The 24,404-nt window shown below is 41.5% G+C and overlaps 1 protein-coding gene across 1 annotated transcript in view; it reads right to left on the bottom strand.

Annotated features, from left to right (window-relative positions):
* The window catches only part of COL5A2 (collagen type V alpha 2 chain), a 189,289-nt gene that overhangs the window by 6,552 nt on the left and 158,333 nt on the right, over positions 1–24,404 (bottom strand). Inside the window, exons 32-50 of the mRNA XM_061608231.1 lie at positions 22,516–22,560; positions 21,812–21,910; positions 20,561–20,668; positions 20,398–20,451; positions 19,096–19,149; positions 18,940–18,993; positions 18,173–18,226; positions 17,192–17,299; positions 17,049–17,102; positions 16,713–16,766; positions 15,451–15,612; positions 14,614–14,721; positions 14,167–14,274; positions 11,588–11,641; positions 5,996–6,103; positions 5,584–5,637; positions 4,397–4,504; positions 2,850–2,903; positions 177–284 (exon numbers count right to left, since the gene is read on the bottom strand). Of these exons, the coding sequence (XP_061464215.1) occupies positions 177–284; positions 2,850–2,903; positions 4,397–4,504; positions 5,584–5,637; positions 5,996–6,103; positions 11,588–11,641; positions 14,167–14,274; positions 14,614–14,721; positions 15,451–15,612; positions 16,713–16,766; positions 17,049–17,102; positions 17,192–17,299; positions 18,173–18,226; positions 18,940–18,993; positions 19,096–19,149; positions 20,398–20,451; positions 20,561–20,668; positions 21,812–21,910; positions 22,516–22,560 (1,548 nt within the window). The remainder of the gene's footprint in view (positions 1–176; positions 285–2,849; positions 2,904–4,396; positions 4,505–5,583; positions 5,638–5,995; positions 6,104–11,587; positions 11,642–14,166; positions 14,275–14,613; positions 14,722–15,450; positions 15,613–16,712; positions 16,767–17,048; positions 17,103–17,191; positions 17,300–18,172; positions 18,227–18,939; positions 18,994–19,095; positions 19,150–20,397; positions 20,452–20,560; positions 20,669–21,811; positions 21,911–22,515; positions 22,561–24,404) is intronic.

Raw genomic sequence — 24,404 nt, 5'->3', positions numbered from 1 at the left:
AGGAAGGGATATAATTTTTATCATTATTATTAATTATTACTATTAACAACAACAACAAATACTTTAATGCATCAATATTTCCTCTTGGGCTAAAGCAGAGTCATCCGCCTTTCAAAGCAACAAAATTCCCAATGCTACAATAGAGCTCCCCACCACCTAAAATACCCATTATTTACCTCAGGTCCTGCTTCTCCTAAAGTTCCTCTCACTCCAGGAGGTCCAAGAGGCCCAGGTGGTCCAGGATTTCCTTCTTTACCTGAAGGTCCAACTGGACCTGGAGGGCCCTGGCATTGGGAGAGAATTTACACATTGATAACATTAACACTATTTATTAAATTTAACCACAGCTTCCCCTCCCCCCTCCTTCAGCCGCAGAATTATACTTCTGGTTTTTCTATGGCCCTCCACAATCTGGCTGTCGTTGTGTACAACAGCTATTTGGCCATGCTTCATGTGCATCCTCTCCATTAAGTGGAGGCTGGATGACTGTTCTGATGCAGGTGTGAACTGATGCTGACCACACAGACAGCTGCTTCTGGAATGTGGGATTTACAGGACACTTCCTGGTTTAAGTGTTTCTTGCAAAGATATTTAGGAACATAGGAAGCTGACTTCTACCAAGTCAGACCATTAATCAATCTAGCTCAGTATTATCTACACTGACTGGCAGCTCTCCAGGGTTTCAGCAGGGTTCTCTCCCAGCCCTATCTGGGGATGCTGGGGATTGAACCTGGAACCTTCTGCATGCAAAGCTCTACCACTGAACTTTGGTCCTAGTCGCACTGAAGCAGATAGGATTGACTAACCAGCCAAGAATGTTCCAAATCCGTCAACACCATGAGGCATGCTTGGTAATGACCAGGTAGGCCTTTTTCTATAGCAGTGCCTACCTTGTGAAATGCTTTGCTAAGCAAGGTGGATCAGGCCCCATCATTGTGCTGTTTTAGATGGGTAGTGAAGGCAATTTAAAAAGGGCTTTGAATGAATGTTTCCTCTTTTTTGGCATTTTGAAAGTTGAATCCTGATGGCTGTGTTGTAATTGTTTTGGGGGCCCTGGTTTTTATGCCAATATTTATGATTTGATTGAATTGGGGGTTGTTTTATATTATATTTTATAACTCTTGCTGTTTTTCTGTTGTTAGTCACGTTGAATTTCTTGTGGAAACAAGGAGACAGGGAGCCTACCCCCCTTTCTCAAAAAATATTAAATATGATACAAATATAAAGTATACAAAGTTGAAACATTCCATATAAAACATACACACACACTTCTTTAAAAAAAATAACAATTTTACTTTGATGCAATTTGTGGGTATTTTCCTTCTCAATGACCCCCTAGCTATTATTATTATTATTATTGTCTTTATTTATACCCCGCCATTTTTCCAAAACTGGAACTCATGGCGGCTTCCAGATAAAAAATACATGATGCTATGTTGTGACAGTTGTTGCCAGAGGCATCCTGGGGGGGGGGACACTGAGCCACCATGTTATTTTCCAGTGATGCTCCTAAGAATGATGCTACATCATGACATGCACGATTCCCAATGGGCCACTGTAGAGGAAAATGGATGATGTTGTCCATTAAGGTCTTTCATTGCTTGGGACCAGAATACGTGAAAGATTGTCTTTCCTCATATGTACCTACCTGGACTTTGAATTATTTTACAGAGGCTGTACTCTGGGTATTACTGCCAGGTTAGGTCTGGGGAGAGGATGATACTGAAAGGACCTTTTTGGCATTGGCATCCAGTTTTAGAAATGCCCACCCTAGAGTGAGTGTCTTTATTGTCATTTCAGTGCCAGAAGTCTTTCCCCCCCCAGGCCTTTTAAATCTATTTGGGGATCAAGATAGATGATACATTAGCCCTTAACTTTTGGGGTTTTTTACACATATTTCCATAATGGGGGGTGATATCTGGGGGATAGAGGGCTCTAACCCTTTGCCACCCACTATGGACTGAATTCACAATGATCTACCCATCCATGCCAGCAATTTCCTCAGGAAAGCAGCTACCATTTGTTTTAAAGGGAGCTTTTTTCCCTATGAAAACTGCAGTTGTTGGGGGGGGGGTGATCCAAATTGGAACTATGCTAAGGTCCCAATCCAGACTGGGCCTCCCCTTGCTGAAAATTTATGTTTAGAAAATCCCTGAATTTAAAGGCACACAGACACACTGCTTAATTTGACCCTTAGTCCAATTTAATACTGCATCATCATTTATGGTTATTTTTATTGTTTTATTGTAAGCAACCTTGAGAGCTCTTTGTTATAGGGCAGCCTATAAATGCCACAAGTAAAGAAATAAAATCTAACCTGGAAGTGAATAAGGCATAAAAATCTGTTCCACCTATCTGGGCTTTGCCTATGTGCAAAATATGAAATTCTCTTTGCAAGGAACAGGGAGACAGCCAAAGTGATACCGGAAGTAATGGAAAACATTGTAGACTGTGAACAGGGAAACATAACTAAAGGCCATTAGAGAAGCACATATCAGCACACAAGGCACACACAATTTGCTCCTTGGACTCCATTCAATGTGTACGTGAACATTTCCAAACATTTCAATAACTTTGAGGGATAGAACCTTGTTATTTGGGATTGAACACCAAGATCCTCTGCAAGGTAACATATTTGCCAAATCCTATATTACATTTGGAATTCCACATGCAAGAGAACTGGGGAGGATGAACTGCCTCAAGCATAACCTTACTTAATGAAAGTACATTGTAATCCCCATGCAAAGTTCATTTGCTCTGAAATCAACAAAACACCATCTGCACAACAGCAAACTTCCAACAAAAATTATAATTGTTTCCATATTGTTTTTCATATCTGGTGTACTCACTCTAGGGCCAAATGGACCTGGAATCCCAGAACTGCCTTGTTCACCGATAGGACCCTACGGAGAAATAATCAGAGTGATTCTCCAATACTATCCACAGTTAACATTGTGATATCTTTAAAGAAGAAAGCATGCCTGTTTACGAGCATGAAGTCTGTGTGAGAATATATGAAACAGTTCCAACTGGAAGGGTCACAATGATTCACTAAAGTCTCAGGATTTCTACATGTGACACAGTAGCAATGTGTCCATCAACATGATAAGCAGCAGCTTCTGACCCTCCCCATTAAAAGAAAACTGGCCAGTCCCTATGCTTGAGCAGGAAGTCACTGTTATGAAGAGCTATCTCTTTATCTCAGCAGAGGAGAACAAATGATTTTGATACTCCCATGCTGTATTCATATTCAAGGTTCTACAAGGAACTGTGGACCACTTTAATGTTTCAGATATACACCTCTGTTTTCCTTTGGAGCTTACTTGATTTTATAATTGTAGGATTATATTGCTGTAACCCAGCCTGGGACAGGTCAGGGAAGAGATGGGCAGGGAAGACATTTTGGGTTCCAACTAACTAAATTATGCTCAGAGTAGACTAGGGATGGAAAGATTTGTCAACTTCGGTTCTCTCTGCTTCTTATTTTCCCTAATCTTCAATTCAGTTCTCCACATTTCTGTGGCAATTTGATATCTTTTTAGTTTAAAAACAAAGCCTCATGAAAATTCTCCAGCATTTCAGTGTGATATGTCTCCTAATAAACACATTTTTGTAGGTAGTTTTGACTAATGTACACATTTTTGTACATAATATAATACATTTTTGTTTGATATTTTCACTCATATATTCTTTTTTATGCACATTTCCCCTAACTTATGCATTTTTGTAAACAATGGTTGGTTGGAGGACTGCATTGCAAAATTCAGATATCCAGACATTCAGGTTCGTTAATGTCAGAGGGTTTGCTCTGTGTACTATTAACACTGAATACAACCCCTGGTATGTAAATAAATAAACACAATTCCCTATAAAAGAATGCAAAAGCAGAATTATCTGAACAACATTGGGTGGTATTCAACACTAGTCCTACTCAGAATAGACCCAGTGAAGTTAATAGACATGACTAACATAAGTTCATTAATTTCAATAGGTCTATGCTGAGTACGATTTAGTTGACTACAACCCACTGTAACCCAGACAAATGGGAAGTGTTTTGTATGGGGGGGGATTTGTAAAGTGGAAAATACTATTGCATTTTGGTGGCGTGGGCAGACAGATCAATACAAAAATACTGTGTTGGTTAGTAACTTTTGTGGACTTATTTGCAAGATTCAGCCAACCTCCTTGGAAGGTGGGGATTCTGAGAAGCAAACAGAGCACACTGTCCACAAGAGGCTCCTTATTAATTGCAGTGTGTGAGGGGCTTCCATTGAAATTAACAGGAAGCACATGTGCAGAGTAGCTCCATGTACACTACAGTGCACATGCAGGCCTCCAGGTCAGGTAGCGGAATCTTTGACTAAGAATAAAGACAAAAATATAGGCAATGACTTACGGGAGGTCCAGGGAGGCCTTGAAGGCCAGTGAAACCTCGGTGACCCTTTTGTCCCCTGTCTCCTCGATCTCCATTGTCACCTTTGTCACCTTGAGGACCCTGGGGACCCTACAAGTAGGAAGAAAAGAAATAATCCAGCCAAAATTAAGCACTCTTCAGTCTCATGGATTTTGACAGCCACGTGCTTAAATCTCTCCCACTGAAATCACTGGAACATCAGGTGCATAATTGGATTGTATCCAAAACATATAATTCTAAAGAACCTTCTCCCAGAACATCCCATAGTAGCAATATGTACCCCCACAACCCACCTTGCAAGACTGTATAATAAAAATCTAGTATGTGATTAGGTATTAAGTATTAAGTAGGAGCTCCTCTTGAGGAAGCTTCCCCCTGATTTGTGATCAGCCTTGCCTCAGAGCGGAGCCCAGTGGCTTGTGTATTGGCTAAGATCCAAAGATCCCAGACTCTTTGGACGTTCTTAGAATGTGCTGCCTGGTTTTGCTTTTCTGGGATTTTATTGTTTTTATATTGCATACATATTTAATACTGTAGCATTTGTAATTATATTGTAAACTGCTTAGAGAATGTTTTAGTATGAAGCGGTATATAAATATATGTAAGTAAGTATTGGAACTTGAAATGTTTGATTTATCGTAAGAGTTAAATCAATGTGAAGTTTTACCTGTCTAGACTGCCTCCACTTTTTGTCTCTGTATTAAGAAGGGAATAGAATTTCTAGCTTCTGGTTACGTCTGTTAGCTTAAAACTTTGCAGAGAAATACACCTAAGAACATTTGTCTGCTGACTGGGCTAATCAAGTGGTGGAAGAGTTGGAAAAGAATTACATATACTTTTGCTATTGATTTAGCTTTCATAAGCTTTAGTCAAATTCAGCTTAAAAATGCAAATATAAACCCAGTGTTTACTTGCTGAACTCATTTTTAAATCTACAGTAAAGGCATGTGTCATATGAAGGCTGATCCCAGATTGGTTGTATAGAGATTTGGTTAAGTAATGGGTTACTTAAATTAGGTTGGTGAAACAGAAAAGTTCCTTTAGTTTTTGTATTAACTACTTTTAAACTGAAATTAATTTTTAAAAAACTGAAATAAATAAAATTGTCTAGTATTTTTTCTAAATTAACTCATTCATAGCCAGTTGAAAAGAATTCATGTGCAACATACAGGCAAACCTCGTTTTCCAGCACGACCAGAAGGACCCATTGGACCCCGAGAGCCCTACAGAGAAATGAAAAATTGGTTCATTAATTTATTCATGATTAATGTAATTAACTCATTAGTTTCATTAGCAATCTCCAAGGTGAAACTACAGTCAGTACTGACAACCATGTAACTCCAGGCACAATCTGAGAGATTTCAACAGCAAGCCTACCGGCCAGTAGAGAGCTACCATATTGATGTCTTCTCCCTCTATGACCAGACCTCACAGCTGGCTTCCTTCTAGTATGAAGCTCATTTATGAAGAAGGGTGGGTGGAACTAGGAGCTTGATTGCCTGATAAGCGCTCAGCTCTGTACTAGCAAATCTAACTGGCAAGATTAACATTGCTAAGATGAAAGGAAATGTCCATACTTACTGTTTCACCTCTTTGTCCTGCGTCCCCTGGAGATCCAACTGGGCCTGGAGTGCCCGGAGCACCTGAAGAACCAGGAAGACCTGCAGGTCCAGGTTCACCACGATCACCCTGAAATAAAATTGATTGCAAATATTCAATCATGACACAATCGCTCCTGCGCGCCCTCTCCTGTGTAGAGCTCATACAGCTCCTTGGTATACTCCAAAGCTGAGAGCGATGAAAGATAGGAGGCGGCTTGAGAGGAGATGGAGACGAACTCCCGATGGATGCAATTATGAGCTGGTTTGTGCTTCTACCAAGCTATATGTAGGAGCGGTGAGGGCGGCGAAAAAACAACATTTCGCTGCCACTATTAAGTCATCCCTCTGCCGCCCAGCGGAGCTTTTTAGAGTTGTCCGTGGGCTACTCTATCCAGGCCCACAGGACACGATAGAATCATCGGTGGCCCACTGTAATGAGTTTGCTGAGCACTTCCAGCATAAGATCTCATGCATCCGCCGGGACTTAGACTCCCATTTTATAGCGGTTGACTCTAACAAGGTGTCCGGAGCACAGCCTTGTCATGTTTTGTTGGATGAGTTTCAGTTGGTTCAGCTCGAGGACGTGGACAAGGTGCTTGGACAGGTACGTGCAACCACTTCGGTACTGGATCCTTGCCCCTCCTGGCTAATAAAAACTAGCAGGGTTGGAACAGTTGGCTGGGCCAAGGAAGTGATAAATGCCTCCTTACGAGAGGGAGTGGTCCCTGGCTGTCTGAAAGAGGCGGTGGTGAGACCACTCCTGAAAAAACCTTCCTTGGACCCAGGAAATTTCAACAGCTACAGACCAGTAGCGAACGTTCCATTCCTGGGCAAGATCTTGGAACGAGTGGTTGCTGGCCAGCTCCAGGCGCTATTGGATGAAACCGATTATCGAGATCCATTTCAGTCGGGCTTTAGGCCTGGTTTTGCCACTGAGACGGCCTTGGTCGCCCTGTTTGATGACCTATGCCGGGAGAGAGACAGAGGGAGTGTAACTCTGTTGATTCTCCTTGATCTCTCATCGGCTTTTGATACCATCGACCATGGTATCCTTCTGGAGAGGCTCGCCGAGTTGGGAGTTGGAGGTACTGCTTGGCAGTGGTTCCGCTCCTACTTGGCGGGTCATCTCCAGAAGGTAGTGCTGGGGGAACATTGCTCGACACCATGGGCTCTCCAATGTGGGGTCCCACAGGGGTCGGTTTTGTCTCCCATGCTTTTTAACATCTACATGAAGCCGTTAGGTGCGGTCATCAGGAGTTTTGGAGTGCGTTGTCACCAGTATGCTGATGACACGCAGCTCTACTTCTCCTTTTCATCCTCTTCAGGTGAGGCTGTTGATGTGCTGAACCGTTGCCTGGCTGCGACAATGGACTGGATGAGAGCTAACAAACTGAGGCTCAATCCTGACAAGACTGAGATGCTGTTGGTGCATGGTTTCTCTGATCGGATGGTGGATATATGCCCTGTCCTGGATGGGGTTACACTCCCCCAAAAGGAGCAGGTTCGTAGTCTGGGAGTCTTTTTAGACTCTTCCCTCTCACTCGAGGCTCAAGTAGCCTCGGTGGCATGGAATGCATTCTACCAACTTCGATTGGTAGCCCAGCTACGTCCCTATCTGAGTAAGGAGGACCTTACATCAGTTGTACATGCTCTGGTAACCTCGCGTCTGGACTACTGCAATGCGCTCTACGTAGGGCTACCTTTGAAGACAGTTCGGAAGCTACAGCTAGTGCAAAATGCGGCGGCCAGATTGTTAACAAGGACCAAGAGGTCCGAGCACATAACACCTGTTCTGGCTCGCCTGCACTGGCTGCCAATATGCTTCCGGGCCAGATTCAAAGTGTTGGTATTAACCTATAAAGCCTTATACGGCACAGGACCATGATACCTGTTGGAACGCCTCTCCCGATACGAACCCGCCCGTACACTACGGTCTACTACGAAGGCCCTCCTCCGGGTTCCGACTCATAGGGAGGCCCGGAGGGTGGTGACAAGATCTAGGGCCTTCTCAGTGGTGGCCCCCGAATTGTGGAACAGTCTCCCCAAGGAGGTTCGCTTGGCGCCGACATTGTTATCCTTTCGGCGCCAAGTTAAAACCTTCCTCTTTTCTGAGGCATTTTAATTTAATTTAAGTTCATTTAATTTTAAATTTTGCTGTAACTGTTTTTTAGATTGTTTTATTTTTATATGTGTGCTGCAGTACTATACTGTGTGATTTTATTGTATTTTTGTTGTTCACCGCCCAGAGAGCTGTTGCTAGTCGGGCGGTATAAAAATCCAATAAATAAATAAATAAATAAATATAGCAAACTCATTCTCCGAGTGCCAATCATTATGTAACCATAACAGCACCATCTACACACAAGGCTGAGGGATAAGGAGGCTTCAGAAAACCCACATGAATTCAGGGGGCAATTCTAAGAGGTGAGTTCCCAAATATTCCAGTGAGGAATAGTCCTTTTCAATAGCCATGGAATGCTGAGTGTCTGTTGGGAAAGTAATGGAGAAAAAGGAAACGGATTGGAGTAGCCCGGGGGCATGGCTGGTTGGTTAGAAATCTGAACAAGAAACTCCACACTGCAACATCTTGTTGCAGATCCCTCTTGCATTAATTTCATGTGCCTTACACTATATTAAAAGCAATTTCTTACACAGAAATTGTAGGAGAATCACTCTCCTCACTTCAAATAGAAAATCTGCCCCCTAAACTGACAACCCATACCCACACGGGCAACATATATGCCCCCATGCAGAAAGCTGGTTTAGTCACAAAAATGAGTGCTGAGGTTATGTGAACAGTGAGATGTATAAACTACATTTGGCATGAGTTGTCTTTAAATCCATCACTACACCCCAATTTCTGGCAGTCCTTGTACAACAAAGAAAATCACTGGTCGCTTTTATGCTCAAGTGAGACTGACAATTTTGTGGTGACTGATAGCATCCAATACCTTGGGGAGAATATATAATGACTTTACCTGACCCTACTAGAATTATGCTTAGATAACCCAATAATGAACTTTCAAATTTGTGTTCTTGACTACACACTTTCTCATTTGAAGTTCTTCAGCTTTGAAACTGGCTTCTCTTGCAACAGTTAATTCCAATTAAGACTGCTGATTGTGGACTTCCGGGAAGGGTGACTTCGCTTGTGCCTGCTTTTGGGACGGGCTCCCGCCTCAAAAGAAGCTTATTCAGATATAAATCAGTCAGAACATTTTTTTTTTTGACTGATGAAATTTCTCCCGGGCAGGGAGAAACGTAGAGATCAACCTCAAAGCCTGTTTTTGTTGGGAGGACTGGATTTCATTAATTTATGAGATAAGGTCCAGCCAACAATGCCGGACGGACTTTCTAACAAGCTCTATCTGCTTAAGCGATACGTTTATCTTTTCTTCAAAGAGAGAACGGACTAACAGGCAAGCACCCTTCTTTCTATTATTTTTTTTACTTGGTTTAAATTGTTGCAGCAAAAGGAGATTTGTCAGATTGATCGGCTTTGGACAACTTCTGGGTGAGATATAGCTCTTCTCTGTTATTCACGAAATTAACAGCTTATCTCTGTTTCTGTCGCAAAAAGCTGTCCTGGAAGTGCATTCTAAAGATAATAAACAGAAGAGGGATTTCTATTCCTGATTTCTATTCCGAGGAATATTATATTGTCTGGGACTATTCTCTTTTTGGTCTATTTTATTTTGACGAATCTGCTTCTTCACGACGCCACTAACTGTTTTGATGCTGGGAACTAAATTTGTTTTGCATTCTTGCACAAGAGAGATAAGGCAGGTTGCTCTGTTTATACTGTGATGTCATCAAGCCTGGAATATTAACCCAATTGTTGCTGAAATAAGAAGTGGTTCTTCTTTATTTTTGTTTTGCTTTGTTTTTGTGGTTTTAAAAATGGCAATCAAGAAAGTGGCTGAGAATCTGGAAGTAATTATGTTTCAGAAAATAATGGATGAGATTGAGATAACGAAACAAACCCTGCGACAGGGTAGTAAGGAGCTGAAAATTGAACTGAGCAAAATGACGCAGGAGCTTAAAGAAATAGGGGACCCTGTGAGAGAGGAGAATGAGATCAGAGATGAGAAAAGAAAAAATAAAGGGAAGATACAAGCCCTGGAGATTGGAACAAATGTGGAATTGGAAAAAGATCTGGAGTTTATGGATTTTAGAAATAAAATCTACTGTTTGGAATTTAACATTATCTCTGAAGAAATTAATGAAGATATTAGAGATAAAGTTATCAATGGCTTGGATAATCTTCTGGACTGGAATGATGTGATGGAGCTTGATATAGAGAAAATCTATGGAATTAACTGCAGCCATGTGACAATGGAAAAACTCTTAAGAGATGAGCCAGTGCATTTTGTAAAAAAGAAGAACACAGATATGACTTTACAACAGTATTTCAGCAACTTATTCAGAATGGATGGCAAGAAAATATTTGGGATAGAGGAAATTCCCATCAGACTCTTATTATATGACTATGGCTACAACAGCAAGATTATTATGGAATACTGATAATGGAAGATTGGACACTGAAATTACTGGACTTAACAGGACTATTGAAGATGGAAGATGGAACTAATAGGGATAATGGAATAATGGCTATTGAAATTATTGGACCTAACAGATTCTGATGAGATGGATTAATCGAAATGTTTATTTGGACTATGGTTATGACAATAAGATTATTATAATTATTAACGAGATGGATTAATTGACATGTTTATTTGGAGAAAAATTGATAGATATATTTCTTAAAGAATTGAAACCTCTCTTTGACTTTTTGTGGAAAGAATAAAGTAATGTTTATGAGATTTGATGATTAATTAAGATAACTACTGGAGGAAAGTGATTTTATAATATGATTTAAGAGACAGGATTGTTATATATTGTAGACCTATAACTGATTTGATATGTGACAAATGGGAAGTCAACATTTTATTTTATTTTTTTTGTTTAATCATTTTTGTTTTGTTTTGTTTTTTGTCTTTGAATGTTTTATGATTTTGTTTTCTATGTTTTATGAAAATTTGAATAAAAATTATTGTAAAAAAAAAAAAGAAGATATCAAAAATATTTAGTCACAGCCATTCCCATTCCCCCAGTTATTTACTACATCTGGACAAAAATAAAGAGTTGGAACTGTATGTTAAAGAAAAATATCTTTATTGGGAGTATATTAAAGATGCAAAATCATAGGGTTGGGAAAGAATTGTATGGGACCATGTTATCATTGATTTTGTTATTCCAGATATTTTTCTCTGATAAAATAATCTGATAAAATGGTCATCAGGGCAATCCCCCATATCTGATGTAACCATTCTTTTAAGGCAGGAACTCTTTTTTCTTTCCATAGTTGAGCAATGAATAACCTTGCTCCAGTTGTTAGACTGGCAATTAGTTGTACATAAGTGTTATTAAAAATAAATTAAATATTTCAAAACTAAAAAAAAAAAAAAAAGACTGCTGATTGTGACCTAGCCTAAGGACATGTAAGACATGATATAATAGAAAACAAGAGAGTTGATAACCTGTTCCATATCATATTTTGCATTATTCTTACCCTTTCTCCAACAGCTCCATCTCGTCCTGGAGTGCCATCATTACCAGCTGGACCCTGCATTTTGAGATGAGTGAATAGTAAAGCCATACATTAACTGTGGCATTGATTATGTCTTAAACAGTGTGGTGTCCTCGAACATGATTTGAAAACTACAGTTAGTAGTACGAAGTTTGGAGGCAGAAGCATACAAACACAGCCATAAGGATTTGTGTTTTGATAGTTTCTTATCAAAGAAAAATATTCATATTATTCACTTCATGAAAACTGCTCAACATGGATCAAGTCTGCCTGTTTTAAAACAGCCACACAGACTCTCTCTTCATTTCTGAATCCAATTCAAGTTGCCAGTCTCAACTTTTAAAGAGCTAAATGGCTTGAGCCCATAGCCATTGAGTATTCTTTGTTTCTCCCACTTTCAGAAGTTAGGTGGGTGCCAACCTCTGAGACGGCCTTTCAGTTGTGGTCCCTCAGCTTTGGAATCTTCTTTCCAGGGAAGTATGTCTGGCACCAAACCCCATATTTTTCACCACCAGGTAAAGACTTTTTCATATGCTCAGGCCTTTTAGCATCTGTATTTATAACATTATCTCCTATTGTTCTTCCGCTGCTCTGTTTTTATCTTAATAGTTTTATGTATTACTGTTGTTTTAAATTATGCATCACTTCATCTGTGGAGCTCTTGGCTGATTAAAGCTTAAACATGAGATCTATATACATTTCTATGAGTTCAGGTATTTCATCATAACAATTACTTGCTATGCTACATAGTAATATATATCAATATAATATACTTCTGCTCTGGATCCTTGCCCCTCATGGCTAATAAAAGCTAGCAGGAATGGAACAGCCGGCTGGGCCAAGGAGGTGATTAATGCCTCTTTACGAGAGGGAGTGGTCCCACCCTGCCTGAAACAGGCGGTGGTGAGACCGCTCCTAAAAAAATCCTCCTTGGACCCTGATAATTTGGACAACTATAGGCCAGTAGCAAATGTCCCATTCCTGGGCAAGGTTCTAGAGCGTGTGGTCGCTCGCCAACTCCAGGCTCTCTTGGATGAAACTGATTATCTAGACCCATTTCAATCGGGCTTTCGGCCGGGGTTTGGTACAGAAACGGCCTTGGTCGCCCTGTATGATGACCTCTGTCGGGAGAAAGACAGAGGGAGTGTAACTCTGTTGGTTCTCCTTGATCTCTCAGCGGCGTTTGATACCATCGACCATGGTATCCTTCTGGAGCGACTTACGGATTTAGGAGTGGGAGGCACTGCTTGGCGGTGGCTCTGCTCCTATCTCGGGAATCGTCTCCAGAAGGTGATGCTGGGGGAACATTACTCGAGTCCCTGGGTACTCCAATATGGGGTCCCGCAGGGTTCAGTTCTGTCCCCCATGCTTTTTAATATCTATATGAAGCCGCTGGGTGAGGTCATCAGGAGTTTTGGAGTGCGTTTCCAGCAATATGCTGATGATACGCAGCTCTACTACTCCTTTTCATCTTCCTCAGGTGAGGCTGTTGATGTACTAGACCGCTGCCTGGCCGCGATAATGGGCTGGATGAGAGCTAATAAACTGAAACTCAATCCTAACAAGACTGAGATGCTGTTGGTGGGAGGACCCTCTGCCCAGATGGTTGACGTTCGACCTGTCCTAGATGGGGTTACACTCCCCCTAAAGGAACAGGTACGTAGTTTGGGGGTCTTATTAGATCCGCTTCTGTCACTTGAGGCTCAGGTAGCCTCGGTGGCACGGAATGCATTCTACCAGCTCCGGCTGGTAGCCCAACTACGACCCTATTTGAGCAAGGAGCATCTTGCCTCAGTTATCCATGCTATGGTAACCTCTAGATTGGACTACTGTAATGCACTCTACGTGGGGCTACCTATGAAGACGGTTCGGAAACTTCAGCTAGTGCAAAATGCTGCGGCCAGAGTTCTCACTGGGACAAAGAAATTTGACCATATAACACCTGTCCTGGCGCAGCTGCACTGGCTACCGATATGTTTCCGGGCCAGATTCAAAGTGTTGGTTCTTACCTATAAAGCCCTAAACGGCATCGGACCGCAATACCTGATGGAGCGCCTCTCTTGCTATGTACCTACCCGTTCACTACGCTCGACGTCGAAGGCCCTTCTCCGGGTCCCAACCCATAAAGAGGCCCGGAGATCAACAACTAGATCTAGGGCCTTCTCGGTGGTGGCCCCCGAACTATGGAATGCCCTCCCAGACGAGATACGCCTGGCGCCTTCTCTGTTATCTTTTCGGCGCCAGGTAAAAACTTACCTTTTCGCCCAGGCTTTTTAAATTTTGTAAATTTTTAAATATTTTAATTTAACATTTTAAACTTAATATGATCTTAATTTAATCTCAATGGCAATTTTATTAATGTTTTATAATTGTACTATATATATATATATTTTCCACACTTGCTCATATTTTAATTGTGATTTTATTTGTTGTACACCGCCCTGAGAGCTTTCTGCTATAGGGCGGTCTAGAAATGTAATTAAATAAATAAAATAAATAAATAAATCAAACATCGCTAATATATATTCTTATATTACTGTAGCCTAGAAAAGGCCACTTACTTCTGGGCCTGCTTCACCCACTGGACCAGGAGCACCTGGAGGGCCTAGTGGGCCTGAAGGACCTTTATCCCCTGGTGGACCTGTTGGGCCTTGTTTTCCTGGTGTGCCCTAAAATGAAAAGAAATATATCCACAGTGAAGGCCATTGAAAATGTATACTGCAAAACTGTCTTCAGACACTAAATGGGTATTGATGCAGCATTAAGAATAATTGCCATGTCTGTCATTCAGAACTTTGAGTTGTTCTTGTAACCAACACTATGGTATGAGAAACTAAAAGCTTGTTGTTGTTATGTGCCTTCAAGTCGATTACGACTTATGGCGACCCTATGAATCAGCGACCTCCAAGAGCATCTGTCAAACTAAAAGCTAACATAATCCAAATCTTACAAACTACAAATAAGAATCTCAGATCATGCTTTGAAATACCAACTCTGGTTATACTCACAGCAGGTCCCGGTAGCCCAGGCATGCCCCTTTCTCCACGTTGACCTGGCATACCCACAATACCTCTCTGGCCAGTAGTTCCAGCAGGACCTGGGGGACCATCAGGACCCTAGAATGTATAAGTAGCAACCTCTAAGATATATGTTTACCTGAAGTGAACAACTTATTTTTTTGTGTTCAGTGAAGTTGAAAAGTACCCACTGGAAGTAGGTACTAAATAAAAAAGGTAGAACAAGATGCAAAAATTAAGATTCATAATGCCACTGGAAATCCCAGCTTGAATAGGATATGAATTGATACAAAAGTTTTCAATCTGCTTGCCACATGTGACTTATGAGAAATAGTTTGAAGGTCAAGCATAATGTTAAAAAAAGAGTTGGCATTTGATTGATGGGTGTTATCAGTGCTTCCCTTTACCTCATTCCCAAACACACCCTGAGAACAAAAGAGCCATTTTGGTAAAGGGAATGAGAGCCCAAATTAAGAGTGTTATATGGAAGGCTGGGGATGAATCGGATGTTGCTCAGCCTTTGACACAGGATAGGAAAAAATAATGGGGGAAACGAAGTTGTGGCTGCTGAGGGAAAAGGACCATTAGAGAGGTCAAGAGAAGAGAATGGCAGCTGTGGCACAGAATGGTGGGTAAACTGATGTATATCTTGTGCCTCCCAGGCATGAGAATTTTATTGCACTTATAAAATGTTCCCTGGTGTTAATCTTGTTCAAAAAAGCCAAACAACTGAATATTTCAAACCAACAAACACAAACATTTTTGAAAGAAAAGCTTTGTTACTTCTGTCGCAAAGATATAACCCTCCCCAACACCACTCCAAATTACAGATTGTCCATCTTCTCCTGAGTCTCCTTTATCTCCAGGACTGCCAGGAGGCCCTGCTGGCCCTCGATCTCCTACTCGACCATGAGCACCAGGATCTCCACGAAGACCTGGAGGACCTTCTTTGCCTGGTTCACCAATAGGCCCAGCTGGACCAGGAGCTCCCTAGAAATGTAAGTTCACATTAGAACTGGCCCAAAAGACACATTGGTTGCTTTATTTATTACATTGATATCGCATCTATCCTTCCATAGAACTCAAGGAGGTGTATGAAGGGTTCCCCAACTGTCGGCACTAAACGGACCTAGTCCTGCTTGGCTTCAGGAAGGTTTATTTATTATTTATTTCTAGCATTAATTCTACTCCACTTTTCCACTAATTAATCAACTAATTGTAATAAATACTTTATTATAATAAATAATCAATTTCTTATGGGACCCAGCAGGTTACAGTTAGGTCAGGGCTAAAACTCAGTGCCCTGCCCAATTTAGACCACAGCCCAGAAGCCCACTTAAACTTCATTTAAAAAAAAAATGTGTTGCAGCTTTCAAATTCTGCATACAACCTTAATACGTAGCCATCTTTTCTCTTTCTTTCCTGAACTAGGTAATGAAATGCAACATCTGCTCCCCAACACACACTGCATCCAAATTAAAATTCACTTAAGGAAGGGGTAGTATGTCGCCTTCAACTTTTTCTTCCCATCCATATGAGATACATGATCCAAACTACAGACAGTAGCAAAGCAGTTCAAGTTATTTTGAGATGGTTTCTTGCACTAATAATACCTTACTCCAGTTGGGGATTGGAAATAGTTCATATGGCCTAGTGATAGCCAATTATTTATCACATTTTGATCTTGTCTCCAAGAAACTCAAAGAAGCATGTGTGTGGAAAACCCACCCACCCTTTTATCTTCACAGCAATCCTGTGTGTGAGAGACAGCGACTTGCCCAAAGTAGCCAGCTGTAGAAGGATCAAAGAGCACAGGCTCTCCAATTTAAATTTAATACTCTACCCACTACACCACCCTGATATCTTGGCTAAACAAAATGGTAAGATGGGGTCAGATTGCTGATACCAAAATAACTTGGGGCGCTTTCTAACATTAGTCATACTAAGAGTAGACCTGTTAAAATCAATAGACAATATGACTAACATTGGATATCACCCTTGATTTGTAGTAATTAATTTGTATTAATTTAGAATGTATGTTTATGAATGAGATTTTTATTTAATAATCTCAGAAAAACATTTCAACTTACAGTAGGTCCTGGGGGTCCTACTCTTCCAGCAGATCCAGGGAATCCTGTAGCACCCTAGAAATAAACAGGCATGTACAGGGCTTGGCAAAACTTTTGCACTTTATCTATAAAAGAAGCATCCTTATATATTCAATTTCATCATCATGAGTGAAACACAAATTGATACACACACACACGCGCACACACACACACACACACACACACACACACAGGGAGAGAGAGAGAGAGAGAGAGAGAGAGAGAGAGAGAGAGAGAGAGTTTAGCAGGCAGTTTCAAATGGGCAGCAGCCTTAAAGCTTTAGGCGACATCTAATTCACAGAAAGTTGATCTACTTACAGGGGGTCCTTTAGTACCACGGCCTCCTTTTAGTCCAGGAACCCCAGAAGGACCCTGAATGGAAACAAGAACACAAAGTTAACGTTCAGTTACTGAAATGAACAGAAATCCGGTGTTGTCTATCTAGTGCTGCTTTTACTTACTGGTGGACCATGAGACCCTGCAAGACCTTGAGGTCCTGGAGATCCAGCATCTCCTTTCTGCCCAGGCTCTCCGGGTTCACCTTTCACACCTGGTTGACCATCAGGGCCCTGTAAACATTAACAGGATATATTAACATTAGGGCATATCAAGCTGGAGACCTTCAAAAGGTTCCCAGTTTGTACAGCTCATACTACAGCAAAGTTTATTTGTTCCATTTAAAGTATTTACATTACATTGGAGCATAGCAAGCTGCCTTACATTGAGTCAGACAATTGGTCCATCTAACACTGTACTGTCTGCATTGAATGACCGTGTGCCTCCAAGGTTTCAGGCAAGAGCTTATCTATCACAAGGAAGCACCAAATTTTAGGAATCACTGGAATAAAAACATTTTTCAGTACTACCAAGTATTCCAGACAACCCTGATGGGTTGCACAATCACAATATATGCAAAATAAATCTATACATGCTAGCAATTATTTTACAAATTAATTGGACTTATCTTTAAAAAAATCTAAGAGTTTTTTCACTATTTTGATCTAGTTCCTTTATGTTGTTACCGTCTCTGATGTGAATTTATGCTATATACGTCAAAGGACGGCATTATATTCCTCTCTTTAAGTCAAAGGGTTGTATCCAAATAATTCATGCTCAGAGTAGATCCAGTGAAATCAATGGACTTAACTAGCCAAGTCTATTTGCTTCAATGAGACTGCTCTGTATAACTATCACTGGATACAACCCCATGCAAAAATGCAAGAAAATAAATATGGAACCATGTAAAGCTTTAAAATCCTGTTATCAGCAAAATGTTTAAAGACCTGCATTTGCTACTTATCTGAGTTATTTTTTTAAAATGCCAGCATATGACTCATGTTTTAAGAATCTTTTAAAACAGTTTAACATCTGATTGTGTGAAAGCTAATGTCAATATAATAACAGTTAGTGATTAAAATAAGCTTATTATAAGATTCACATACCGGAGGACCAGCAAAACCAACTGGACCAGTTGGGCCATTTTCACCACGGGAACCCTGAGCATGGAATTTAGGGAAGGAAAAGGTTCAAAAAGGCTTGCTTCGAAAGACATAAAATGCATGTTTCTGTACTGTAGTGACATGAACAAACAGGAATGATCTACGTTATACTCCATACCTACGTTAGATGCAGCATTTGTTTTCTAAGAGAAACTAATAGTACAGTTATGGACAGTTTAGGAAATAAACCCAGAAAGTTCAAAAGGCCACCTACAAGCCTATATTTATTCCCTATAGTCAAAGACCACGAAGGTAACTGCCATGGTGCGAGTTATTCCCATGTACTATAAGTAAAGGTGGGTTTTCCACACACAAAGCAATTACTTATTTTATAGCAAAGCATTTTAAGTGTTACCATAGGGCTTAAAATGTGTATATTCACATACACATATTTATTTAGCTAATAAATCCATTTTTAGATTAATTAAATAGAAGAACAAGGGGACTCAAAACTATGGGGGCATATAATCACGAGCCTAACACAGACTCGTAGTTAGCAATAGAAGTGAAGCTTAGCACACAGAGAATGCTGGGTCAAGATTTTTAAACAGAAGGAACTAAGTAAGTGCAGGAGAGAAGAGGGGGCGGGGAGAGTAAACACAGGACAGAAGCAGGAGGAGGAAACTGGACCCAGGGACAGACATTTACAATGAAAAACAAATGCACAAGAAAAATACTAATGAGAATTCAAATATTAGAGGATTACTTACAGGATTTCCACGAGAGCCTGCAGGTCCCACTAAACCTCGAGGGCCAGGTTCCCCCTTTTAAAAAAGTGTATAATACATTATTGTACATAGCCTAGAATAGATAAAAAGTAATATAATATCAAAAAAAAGTTGACAAATTTACCAAAATCCTTTTACCTTTTCACCAGTGGGACCTGCAGGGCCAGCTGGTCCTAACGGACCTGGGAGACCCTATTAAATAACAATGCATTACAGTAAGAGAAGTATTTCAGAATACTGCATTTAAAGGCTTACTTGTACAACATGTCGCATTTGCCTGCTCTTGCTCTCCTCGATTCCAAAATTCATTCTTCACTGATCCCACAATCCAGAAAATAGAGGAAGGCGCACCTCAGCCCACCAATTTCAACAGATTAAGCATACATTAATCTATATGCTAGATTAGAACATAAGAACTCTGCTGGATCAGGCTAGGGATCCATCCAGTAAAGCATCCTGTTCTCACAGCGGCCAACCAGATGACCATGGAAAGCCCGCAAGCAGGCCCTCGCCAGTTGTAGTTCCCAAGAAAGAGTGTTCAAGGGCATACTGCCTCCAACCTTGCAGGTAGCATAGACACACCATGATTAGCAGCCATTGCTAGTTATGGTCATTGCATTTAGCATGCAGTATATTCACAATCCTTTGGCAAATTTGGGCGCTACGTGCACTAGTTTGCAGAAGATAGACAGCTTGACTACTGAAAGAGTGAGTGTTTCAAGAAACGTTTTTATGTGATTCTTGGGGGGGGGATGTAGGTTTATGCATAAAGTTTTTGACTTTGCCATAGTCCTTAGGCAAGGAAAGGCATTCTTTGGAGTTTTCAGTATAAAGTGAGGCTGAACTGCAGTGCAAAGATAAGGGAATATATTAGATGTCTGCAAGAAGATGCATACCATAAATTGTGAAAACCATTGACCAACTGATAGCAATAACATCCTGACACCTACTTAGAAACCCCTAATTTGAGTTACTCTCAGGCACTGACTTATAGTATGCTAACGGCTTGAAATCTAAAGTAAAATTGATTCTGGTGCTATTATGATGGGCACCTTCAAACAGCATGTTATCAGAGCTTGGAAAAGTTACTTTTTTGAACTACAACTCCCATCAGCCCAATCCAGTGGCCATGCTGGCTAGGGCTGATGGGAGTTGTAGTTCAAAAAAGTAACTTTTCCAAGCTCTGCATGTTATACTTTTAAAATAAGATGACTATAGCATGAAGGGACCAGAAATGAAAGGAGCTATTTGTCTCAATCGGTCACCTCACCCCCAATATCAACTCCAGTTTGATATCAAACCACATTGCCACATTGCCATGTGGCTAGTTGTAGATTCCTTATTGCTATGAATTCCCGACTGTGTTAGTTTCCAAAGAAGATTCTCAAGTATATTACCATGTGGGGGGAACACAAGAAGAGAAATAGATAATTGACTCACTCTTGCACCATCATTGCCAGCTGTGCCTTCACTTCCCTTCTCTCCTATGCTGCCCTGAGAAAAGCATTAAAATCAAGTTGTTTCCAAAGGATGACAAACAAGATACAGGATAACTGAGCAAAAACTAATACTTGAAGGAGAAATGATGGGGGGAAAGGCTTACCCTATCACCTTTGGGACCAGGAGTTCCAGCAATACCTCTCTCTCCAGGCATACCCTGAAGGCCTGGAGGCCCTTGATCCCCAGGAGTTCCAGAGGGGCCTGGATTACCCTGCAGTGAATAAAGGAAATTGAGGGTTTTTTCACTCATGATATGGAAATAAAGAGGTCTTCTTATATCTATGGAAATTATGGAAACTTACGGGGTTAAGAACATAGGAAGCTGCCTTATGCTGAGTCAGACCATTGGTCCCTCAGGCACAGAAGTGTCTACACTGACTGGCAGCAGCTCTCCAAGTTTTCAACAGGAGTCTCTCCCAGACCTACCTGGCCATGCTGGGGATTGAACCTGGGACTCTCTGCATGCAAAGTAGATGCTCTACCATGAGCTACAGCGTTTTCATTTTGGTGCTATATTTTCCTGCTTAATGCTTTCTAGATTCTTATTATTTGTGTATCTTTTTGATGGATCATTCTTATTGATAATGGGAGCTGATAGGGGTTTTTTTCCTCATTTTCCGCTCCTCTCAATCTCTTTGTTGGGATTCTGACACGTGCAAATTTCTCCTAAACCTAGATCTAGTCCAGGCCTTCCCAACCTATGACCCACCAAGGAGGATGAAGTCCACTAGCCACAAATGGCAACGCACCAGGGTTGAAAAACATCCTGGTTTTACTGCCTGATTAGTAGTCTATAAACAGAAGATCACAAGATATGGCTGGTGATGTGTGTTTGGCTGGATGATGTCACAAATAATTACTATGATATTAATAGGCTCCAGCTGCCTTCTTTTCATTACAGCTGAACTCTTTAATCCAGGCTTGTAGACGGTCTAGTGAGTAAGTACAGCCTCAGCTGATCAAATAGGAGAACTCCTGCAAACTAGAAGGGAGACAGTTCTTTTATCTTTTTGACTATATTTGTGTCACAGACAACGAAGGCTTATTTGCAAAGCAACAGTAGCTAATTCTGGTTGACTGTGCAACACTAAAGAACACCCGTATCTACACCAAACACACAACAGGCAAGACTTACACGCTACAAATGCAATTACATGAAAGGAATGTACATTGAACCACTTTAATGGACCCTTAATACACATTTTGCTGTGTGTTCTCAGTTCAGTCACTTACTAAACTTTGATAAGATTGTTGTTTGACCACCATCTTGCTGGATTTTACCAGAACATAAGAAGGTGGCTTCTCCATACTGGTTTGCCCCTTATTCAATTTTAACTAGGTGAACTAAACTGACCTTTGGACCATCAGGGCCTTGACCTCCAGCCATCCCTTTTTCTCCCTGAAGACCTGGTGCTCCTGGATTTCCTCTCTCACCTGGATTGCCACGTTCACCCTGGAAACAGACAGATTGAAAATATCTAGTCACTATGGATGTGATGGCTGAAGCGTTCATAATTATTGCAGCAGGACAAGGAGAACAGATTCTGCATACATTAGGTGTGAGTTGTGCAAAAAACAATTTAAAGAATAATCTTTTTGTGCAAATGTCTTATACACCACACAAATGGTAAGCCAACTAATTCCTCACAATTGCCATGAGTTGCTGAAGTGTTATTGCCAGTTGCAACTGTGACACCTGCCCTGGGCTACAGAGAATGGTCTGCTGCCACCTGATACACTTTCATCTGTAAAACTAAGCACATCTAGGCCTAGCTTGTACCTGAATGGAAGATCACCTCGGAAGTGGAGCTGCATGTGTACTGCTTTGAGCTCCATGGTGGAAGAATGGCATAGAAATGTAACTAGCCATGTAAGCATATAGACAAATAAACAAACAGAAAGCACAATGACCACATTCAGATGACCATATCCTGCTGTACCTTTCATTTGAGTGACCAAACAGACAAGGAAATGTTCCATTCACAATAGTTTCCTATTTTCACTGTATCAAGAAACTATGCTTAACAGTGTCAGAACAAAAACAAACACAAAACTTACCCTTGGACCTAAAGGACCGAGAAGTCCAGGATCCCCAGGAACACCCTATAAGGGGGAGAAATTAAATCATTATTGACTGCTATATACTGATAAATCCAGGGCAACTCTTCATTTCTGCTAATCTTCATTATTTATACAAGCACTTTGAAGTGAAGTTGTCCATGGTAAAAATATACCAGCCAAGAAAAGGATTAGGAATTTGTCGCTGTTGCACAAACCACTTGCTAATTAGGTTTCCTTTAGATGTTACAGCAGCACCGTGGGAGATGGTACTCTGTGGGTTTTTATTTATTTATTTATTTATTTTATTTTATTTATTTATTTATTAGTCGCCCATCTGGCTGGCTGTCCAGCCACTCTGGGCAACGTACAACATAGGCATACAATACGTAGGCATTAAAAATCTAAAAACAATTAAAAAGATAAAATCTAACCCACCCCAAAAGCCTGCCTGAAGAGCCAGGTCTTCAAGGCCCGGCAGAAGTTAACCCGGCGGGTTAACTCCGCACTGCTGCTGTAATGTTTAAAGGCCTGCAACCAGATGTACATGGCTAACTGGACAGGCAGTTTAGCACACAGTTGTTGCCACACAGCTGGGATCAGGGGTGACAAAGGGTTGGGAAAAAGCCACATGATTGGCCCCATCCCCAGGGTGAGAGCCTGTGCAGTGAACTGAATGAAAGGAGAAAGTCATCAGATGCCTTCAGAGTGAGAGTCTGTAAGTGGCAGAAGGCAGGCCCTCCCTGGGTGTGAGACAGTGGGGGAAGTAGATGTGCCCTGTGCGAAAGATATTGAGTGGGTCTGACTGTTCCCAATTCTCTCAGAGGCATACTGGGATAACTGGTTCAGGTAGGTTTTGTTGGTGGGCTCTTGTTCGGTCTATATCAGGTATTTAGGAGGAGCCTTAGTAAGGAAGAACATGGGTGATGCCACCCCAATTCCGGTGATCATGGGTAGAGGAAAGTATAGCCATGGGGAGGTGAACTGCCATAAAAGATGAGGGCAAGGCTATCTATGCCTTGTTCCTCATTCCCACTACTCTCATGGATGGGTTCCTTGTTGCTCATCTGCTGTGCCCACTGGCCTGTGTGTGTTGCTTATCACCAGATCGGTACAAAGTAAGACCACTCTCATCCATGATTTGATTGTGAATGAAGGCGCCGATTTGGTGTGCATTACTGAGTCCTGGATGGGTGAGCTGGGAGGAGTTGATGTGACCCAACTTTGCCCACCTGGATACTTGGTGCAACACCACCACGGGCTGCAGGGATGTGGGGAGGAGTTGCTGTGGTCTATAGAACTTCCATCTCTGTCACCAGGAAACCACTCTGTCTCGGAGCTGGCTGTGAGGGCCTGCACCTGGTGTCAGGCCAAGGAGACAGTAAACTAGGTCTGCCCCTGGAGACTAATGGAATCCACTGGATTCCTGAATGCCTAGGGGAGTTCCCAGTAGATAGAAGTGACCCTGTTGAAGCCCTTGTCATGCTGTGGAACAGCAAGGCATATCGGGCTCTTGACACGGTTGCCCCCAAGCGCCCTCTCTGGAATTGTGGAGCCCGGTTTGCACCTTGGTACACCAGTGAACTAAGGCAATGAAACAGGTTGGATGACGGCTAGAGCACAAGTGGCGAAAGATGCACTGTGAGGCTGATTAAAACATCATAACTGTGCCTACTGTGTTGCGGTGAGGACGGCGAAGAAGGACCACTTCTCTGCCTCCATCGCATCCTCAGGTAGCCATCCAGTGAAGCTTTTCCGTATTGTCAAGAGTCTGTTGACATCACCTCGAGGAAAAGGAGTTTTAGACCCTTCGGAGGCCCACTGTGAATTGTTTGCAAGGCGCTTGAGGGTAAAGCTGCTTGCCTCCGTAGCAAACTTGATGCCCCATC

The sequence above is a fragment of the Rhineura floridana genome, chromosome 2, assembly GCF_030035675.1.
Source record: "Rhineura floridana isolate rRhiFlo1 chromosome 2, rRhiFlo1.hap2, whole genome shotgun sequence".
Lineage (NCBI taxonomy): Eukaryota > Metazoa > Chordata > Lepidosauria > Squamata > Rhineuridae > Rhineura > Rhineura floridana.
The sequence above is the reverse complement of the archived record's forward strand: the minus strand, read 5'-3'. Positions and strand labels throughout refer to the sequence as shown.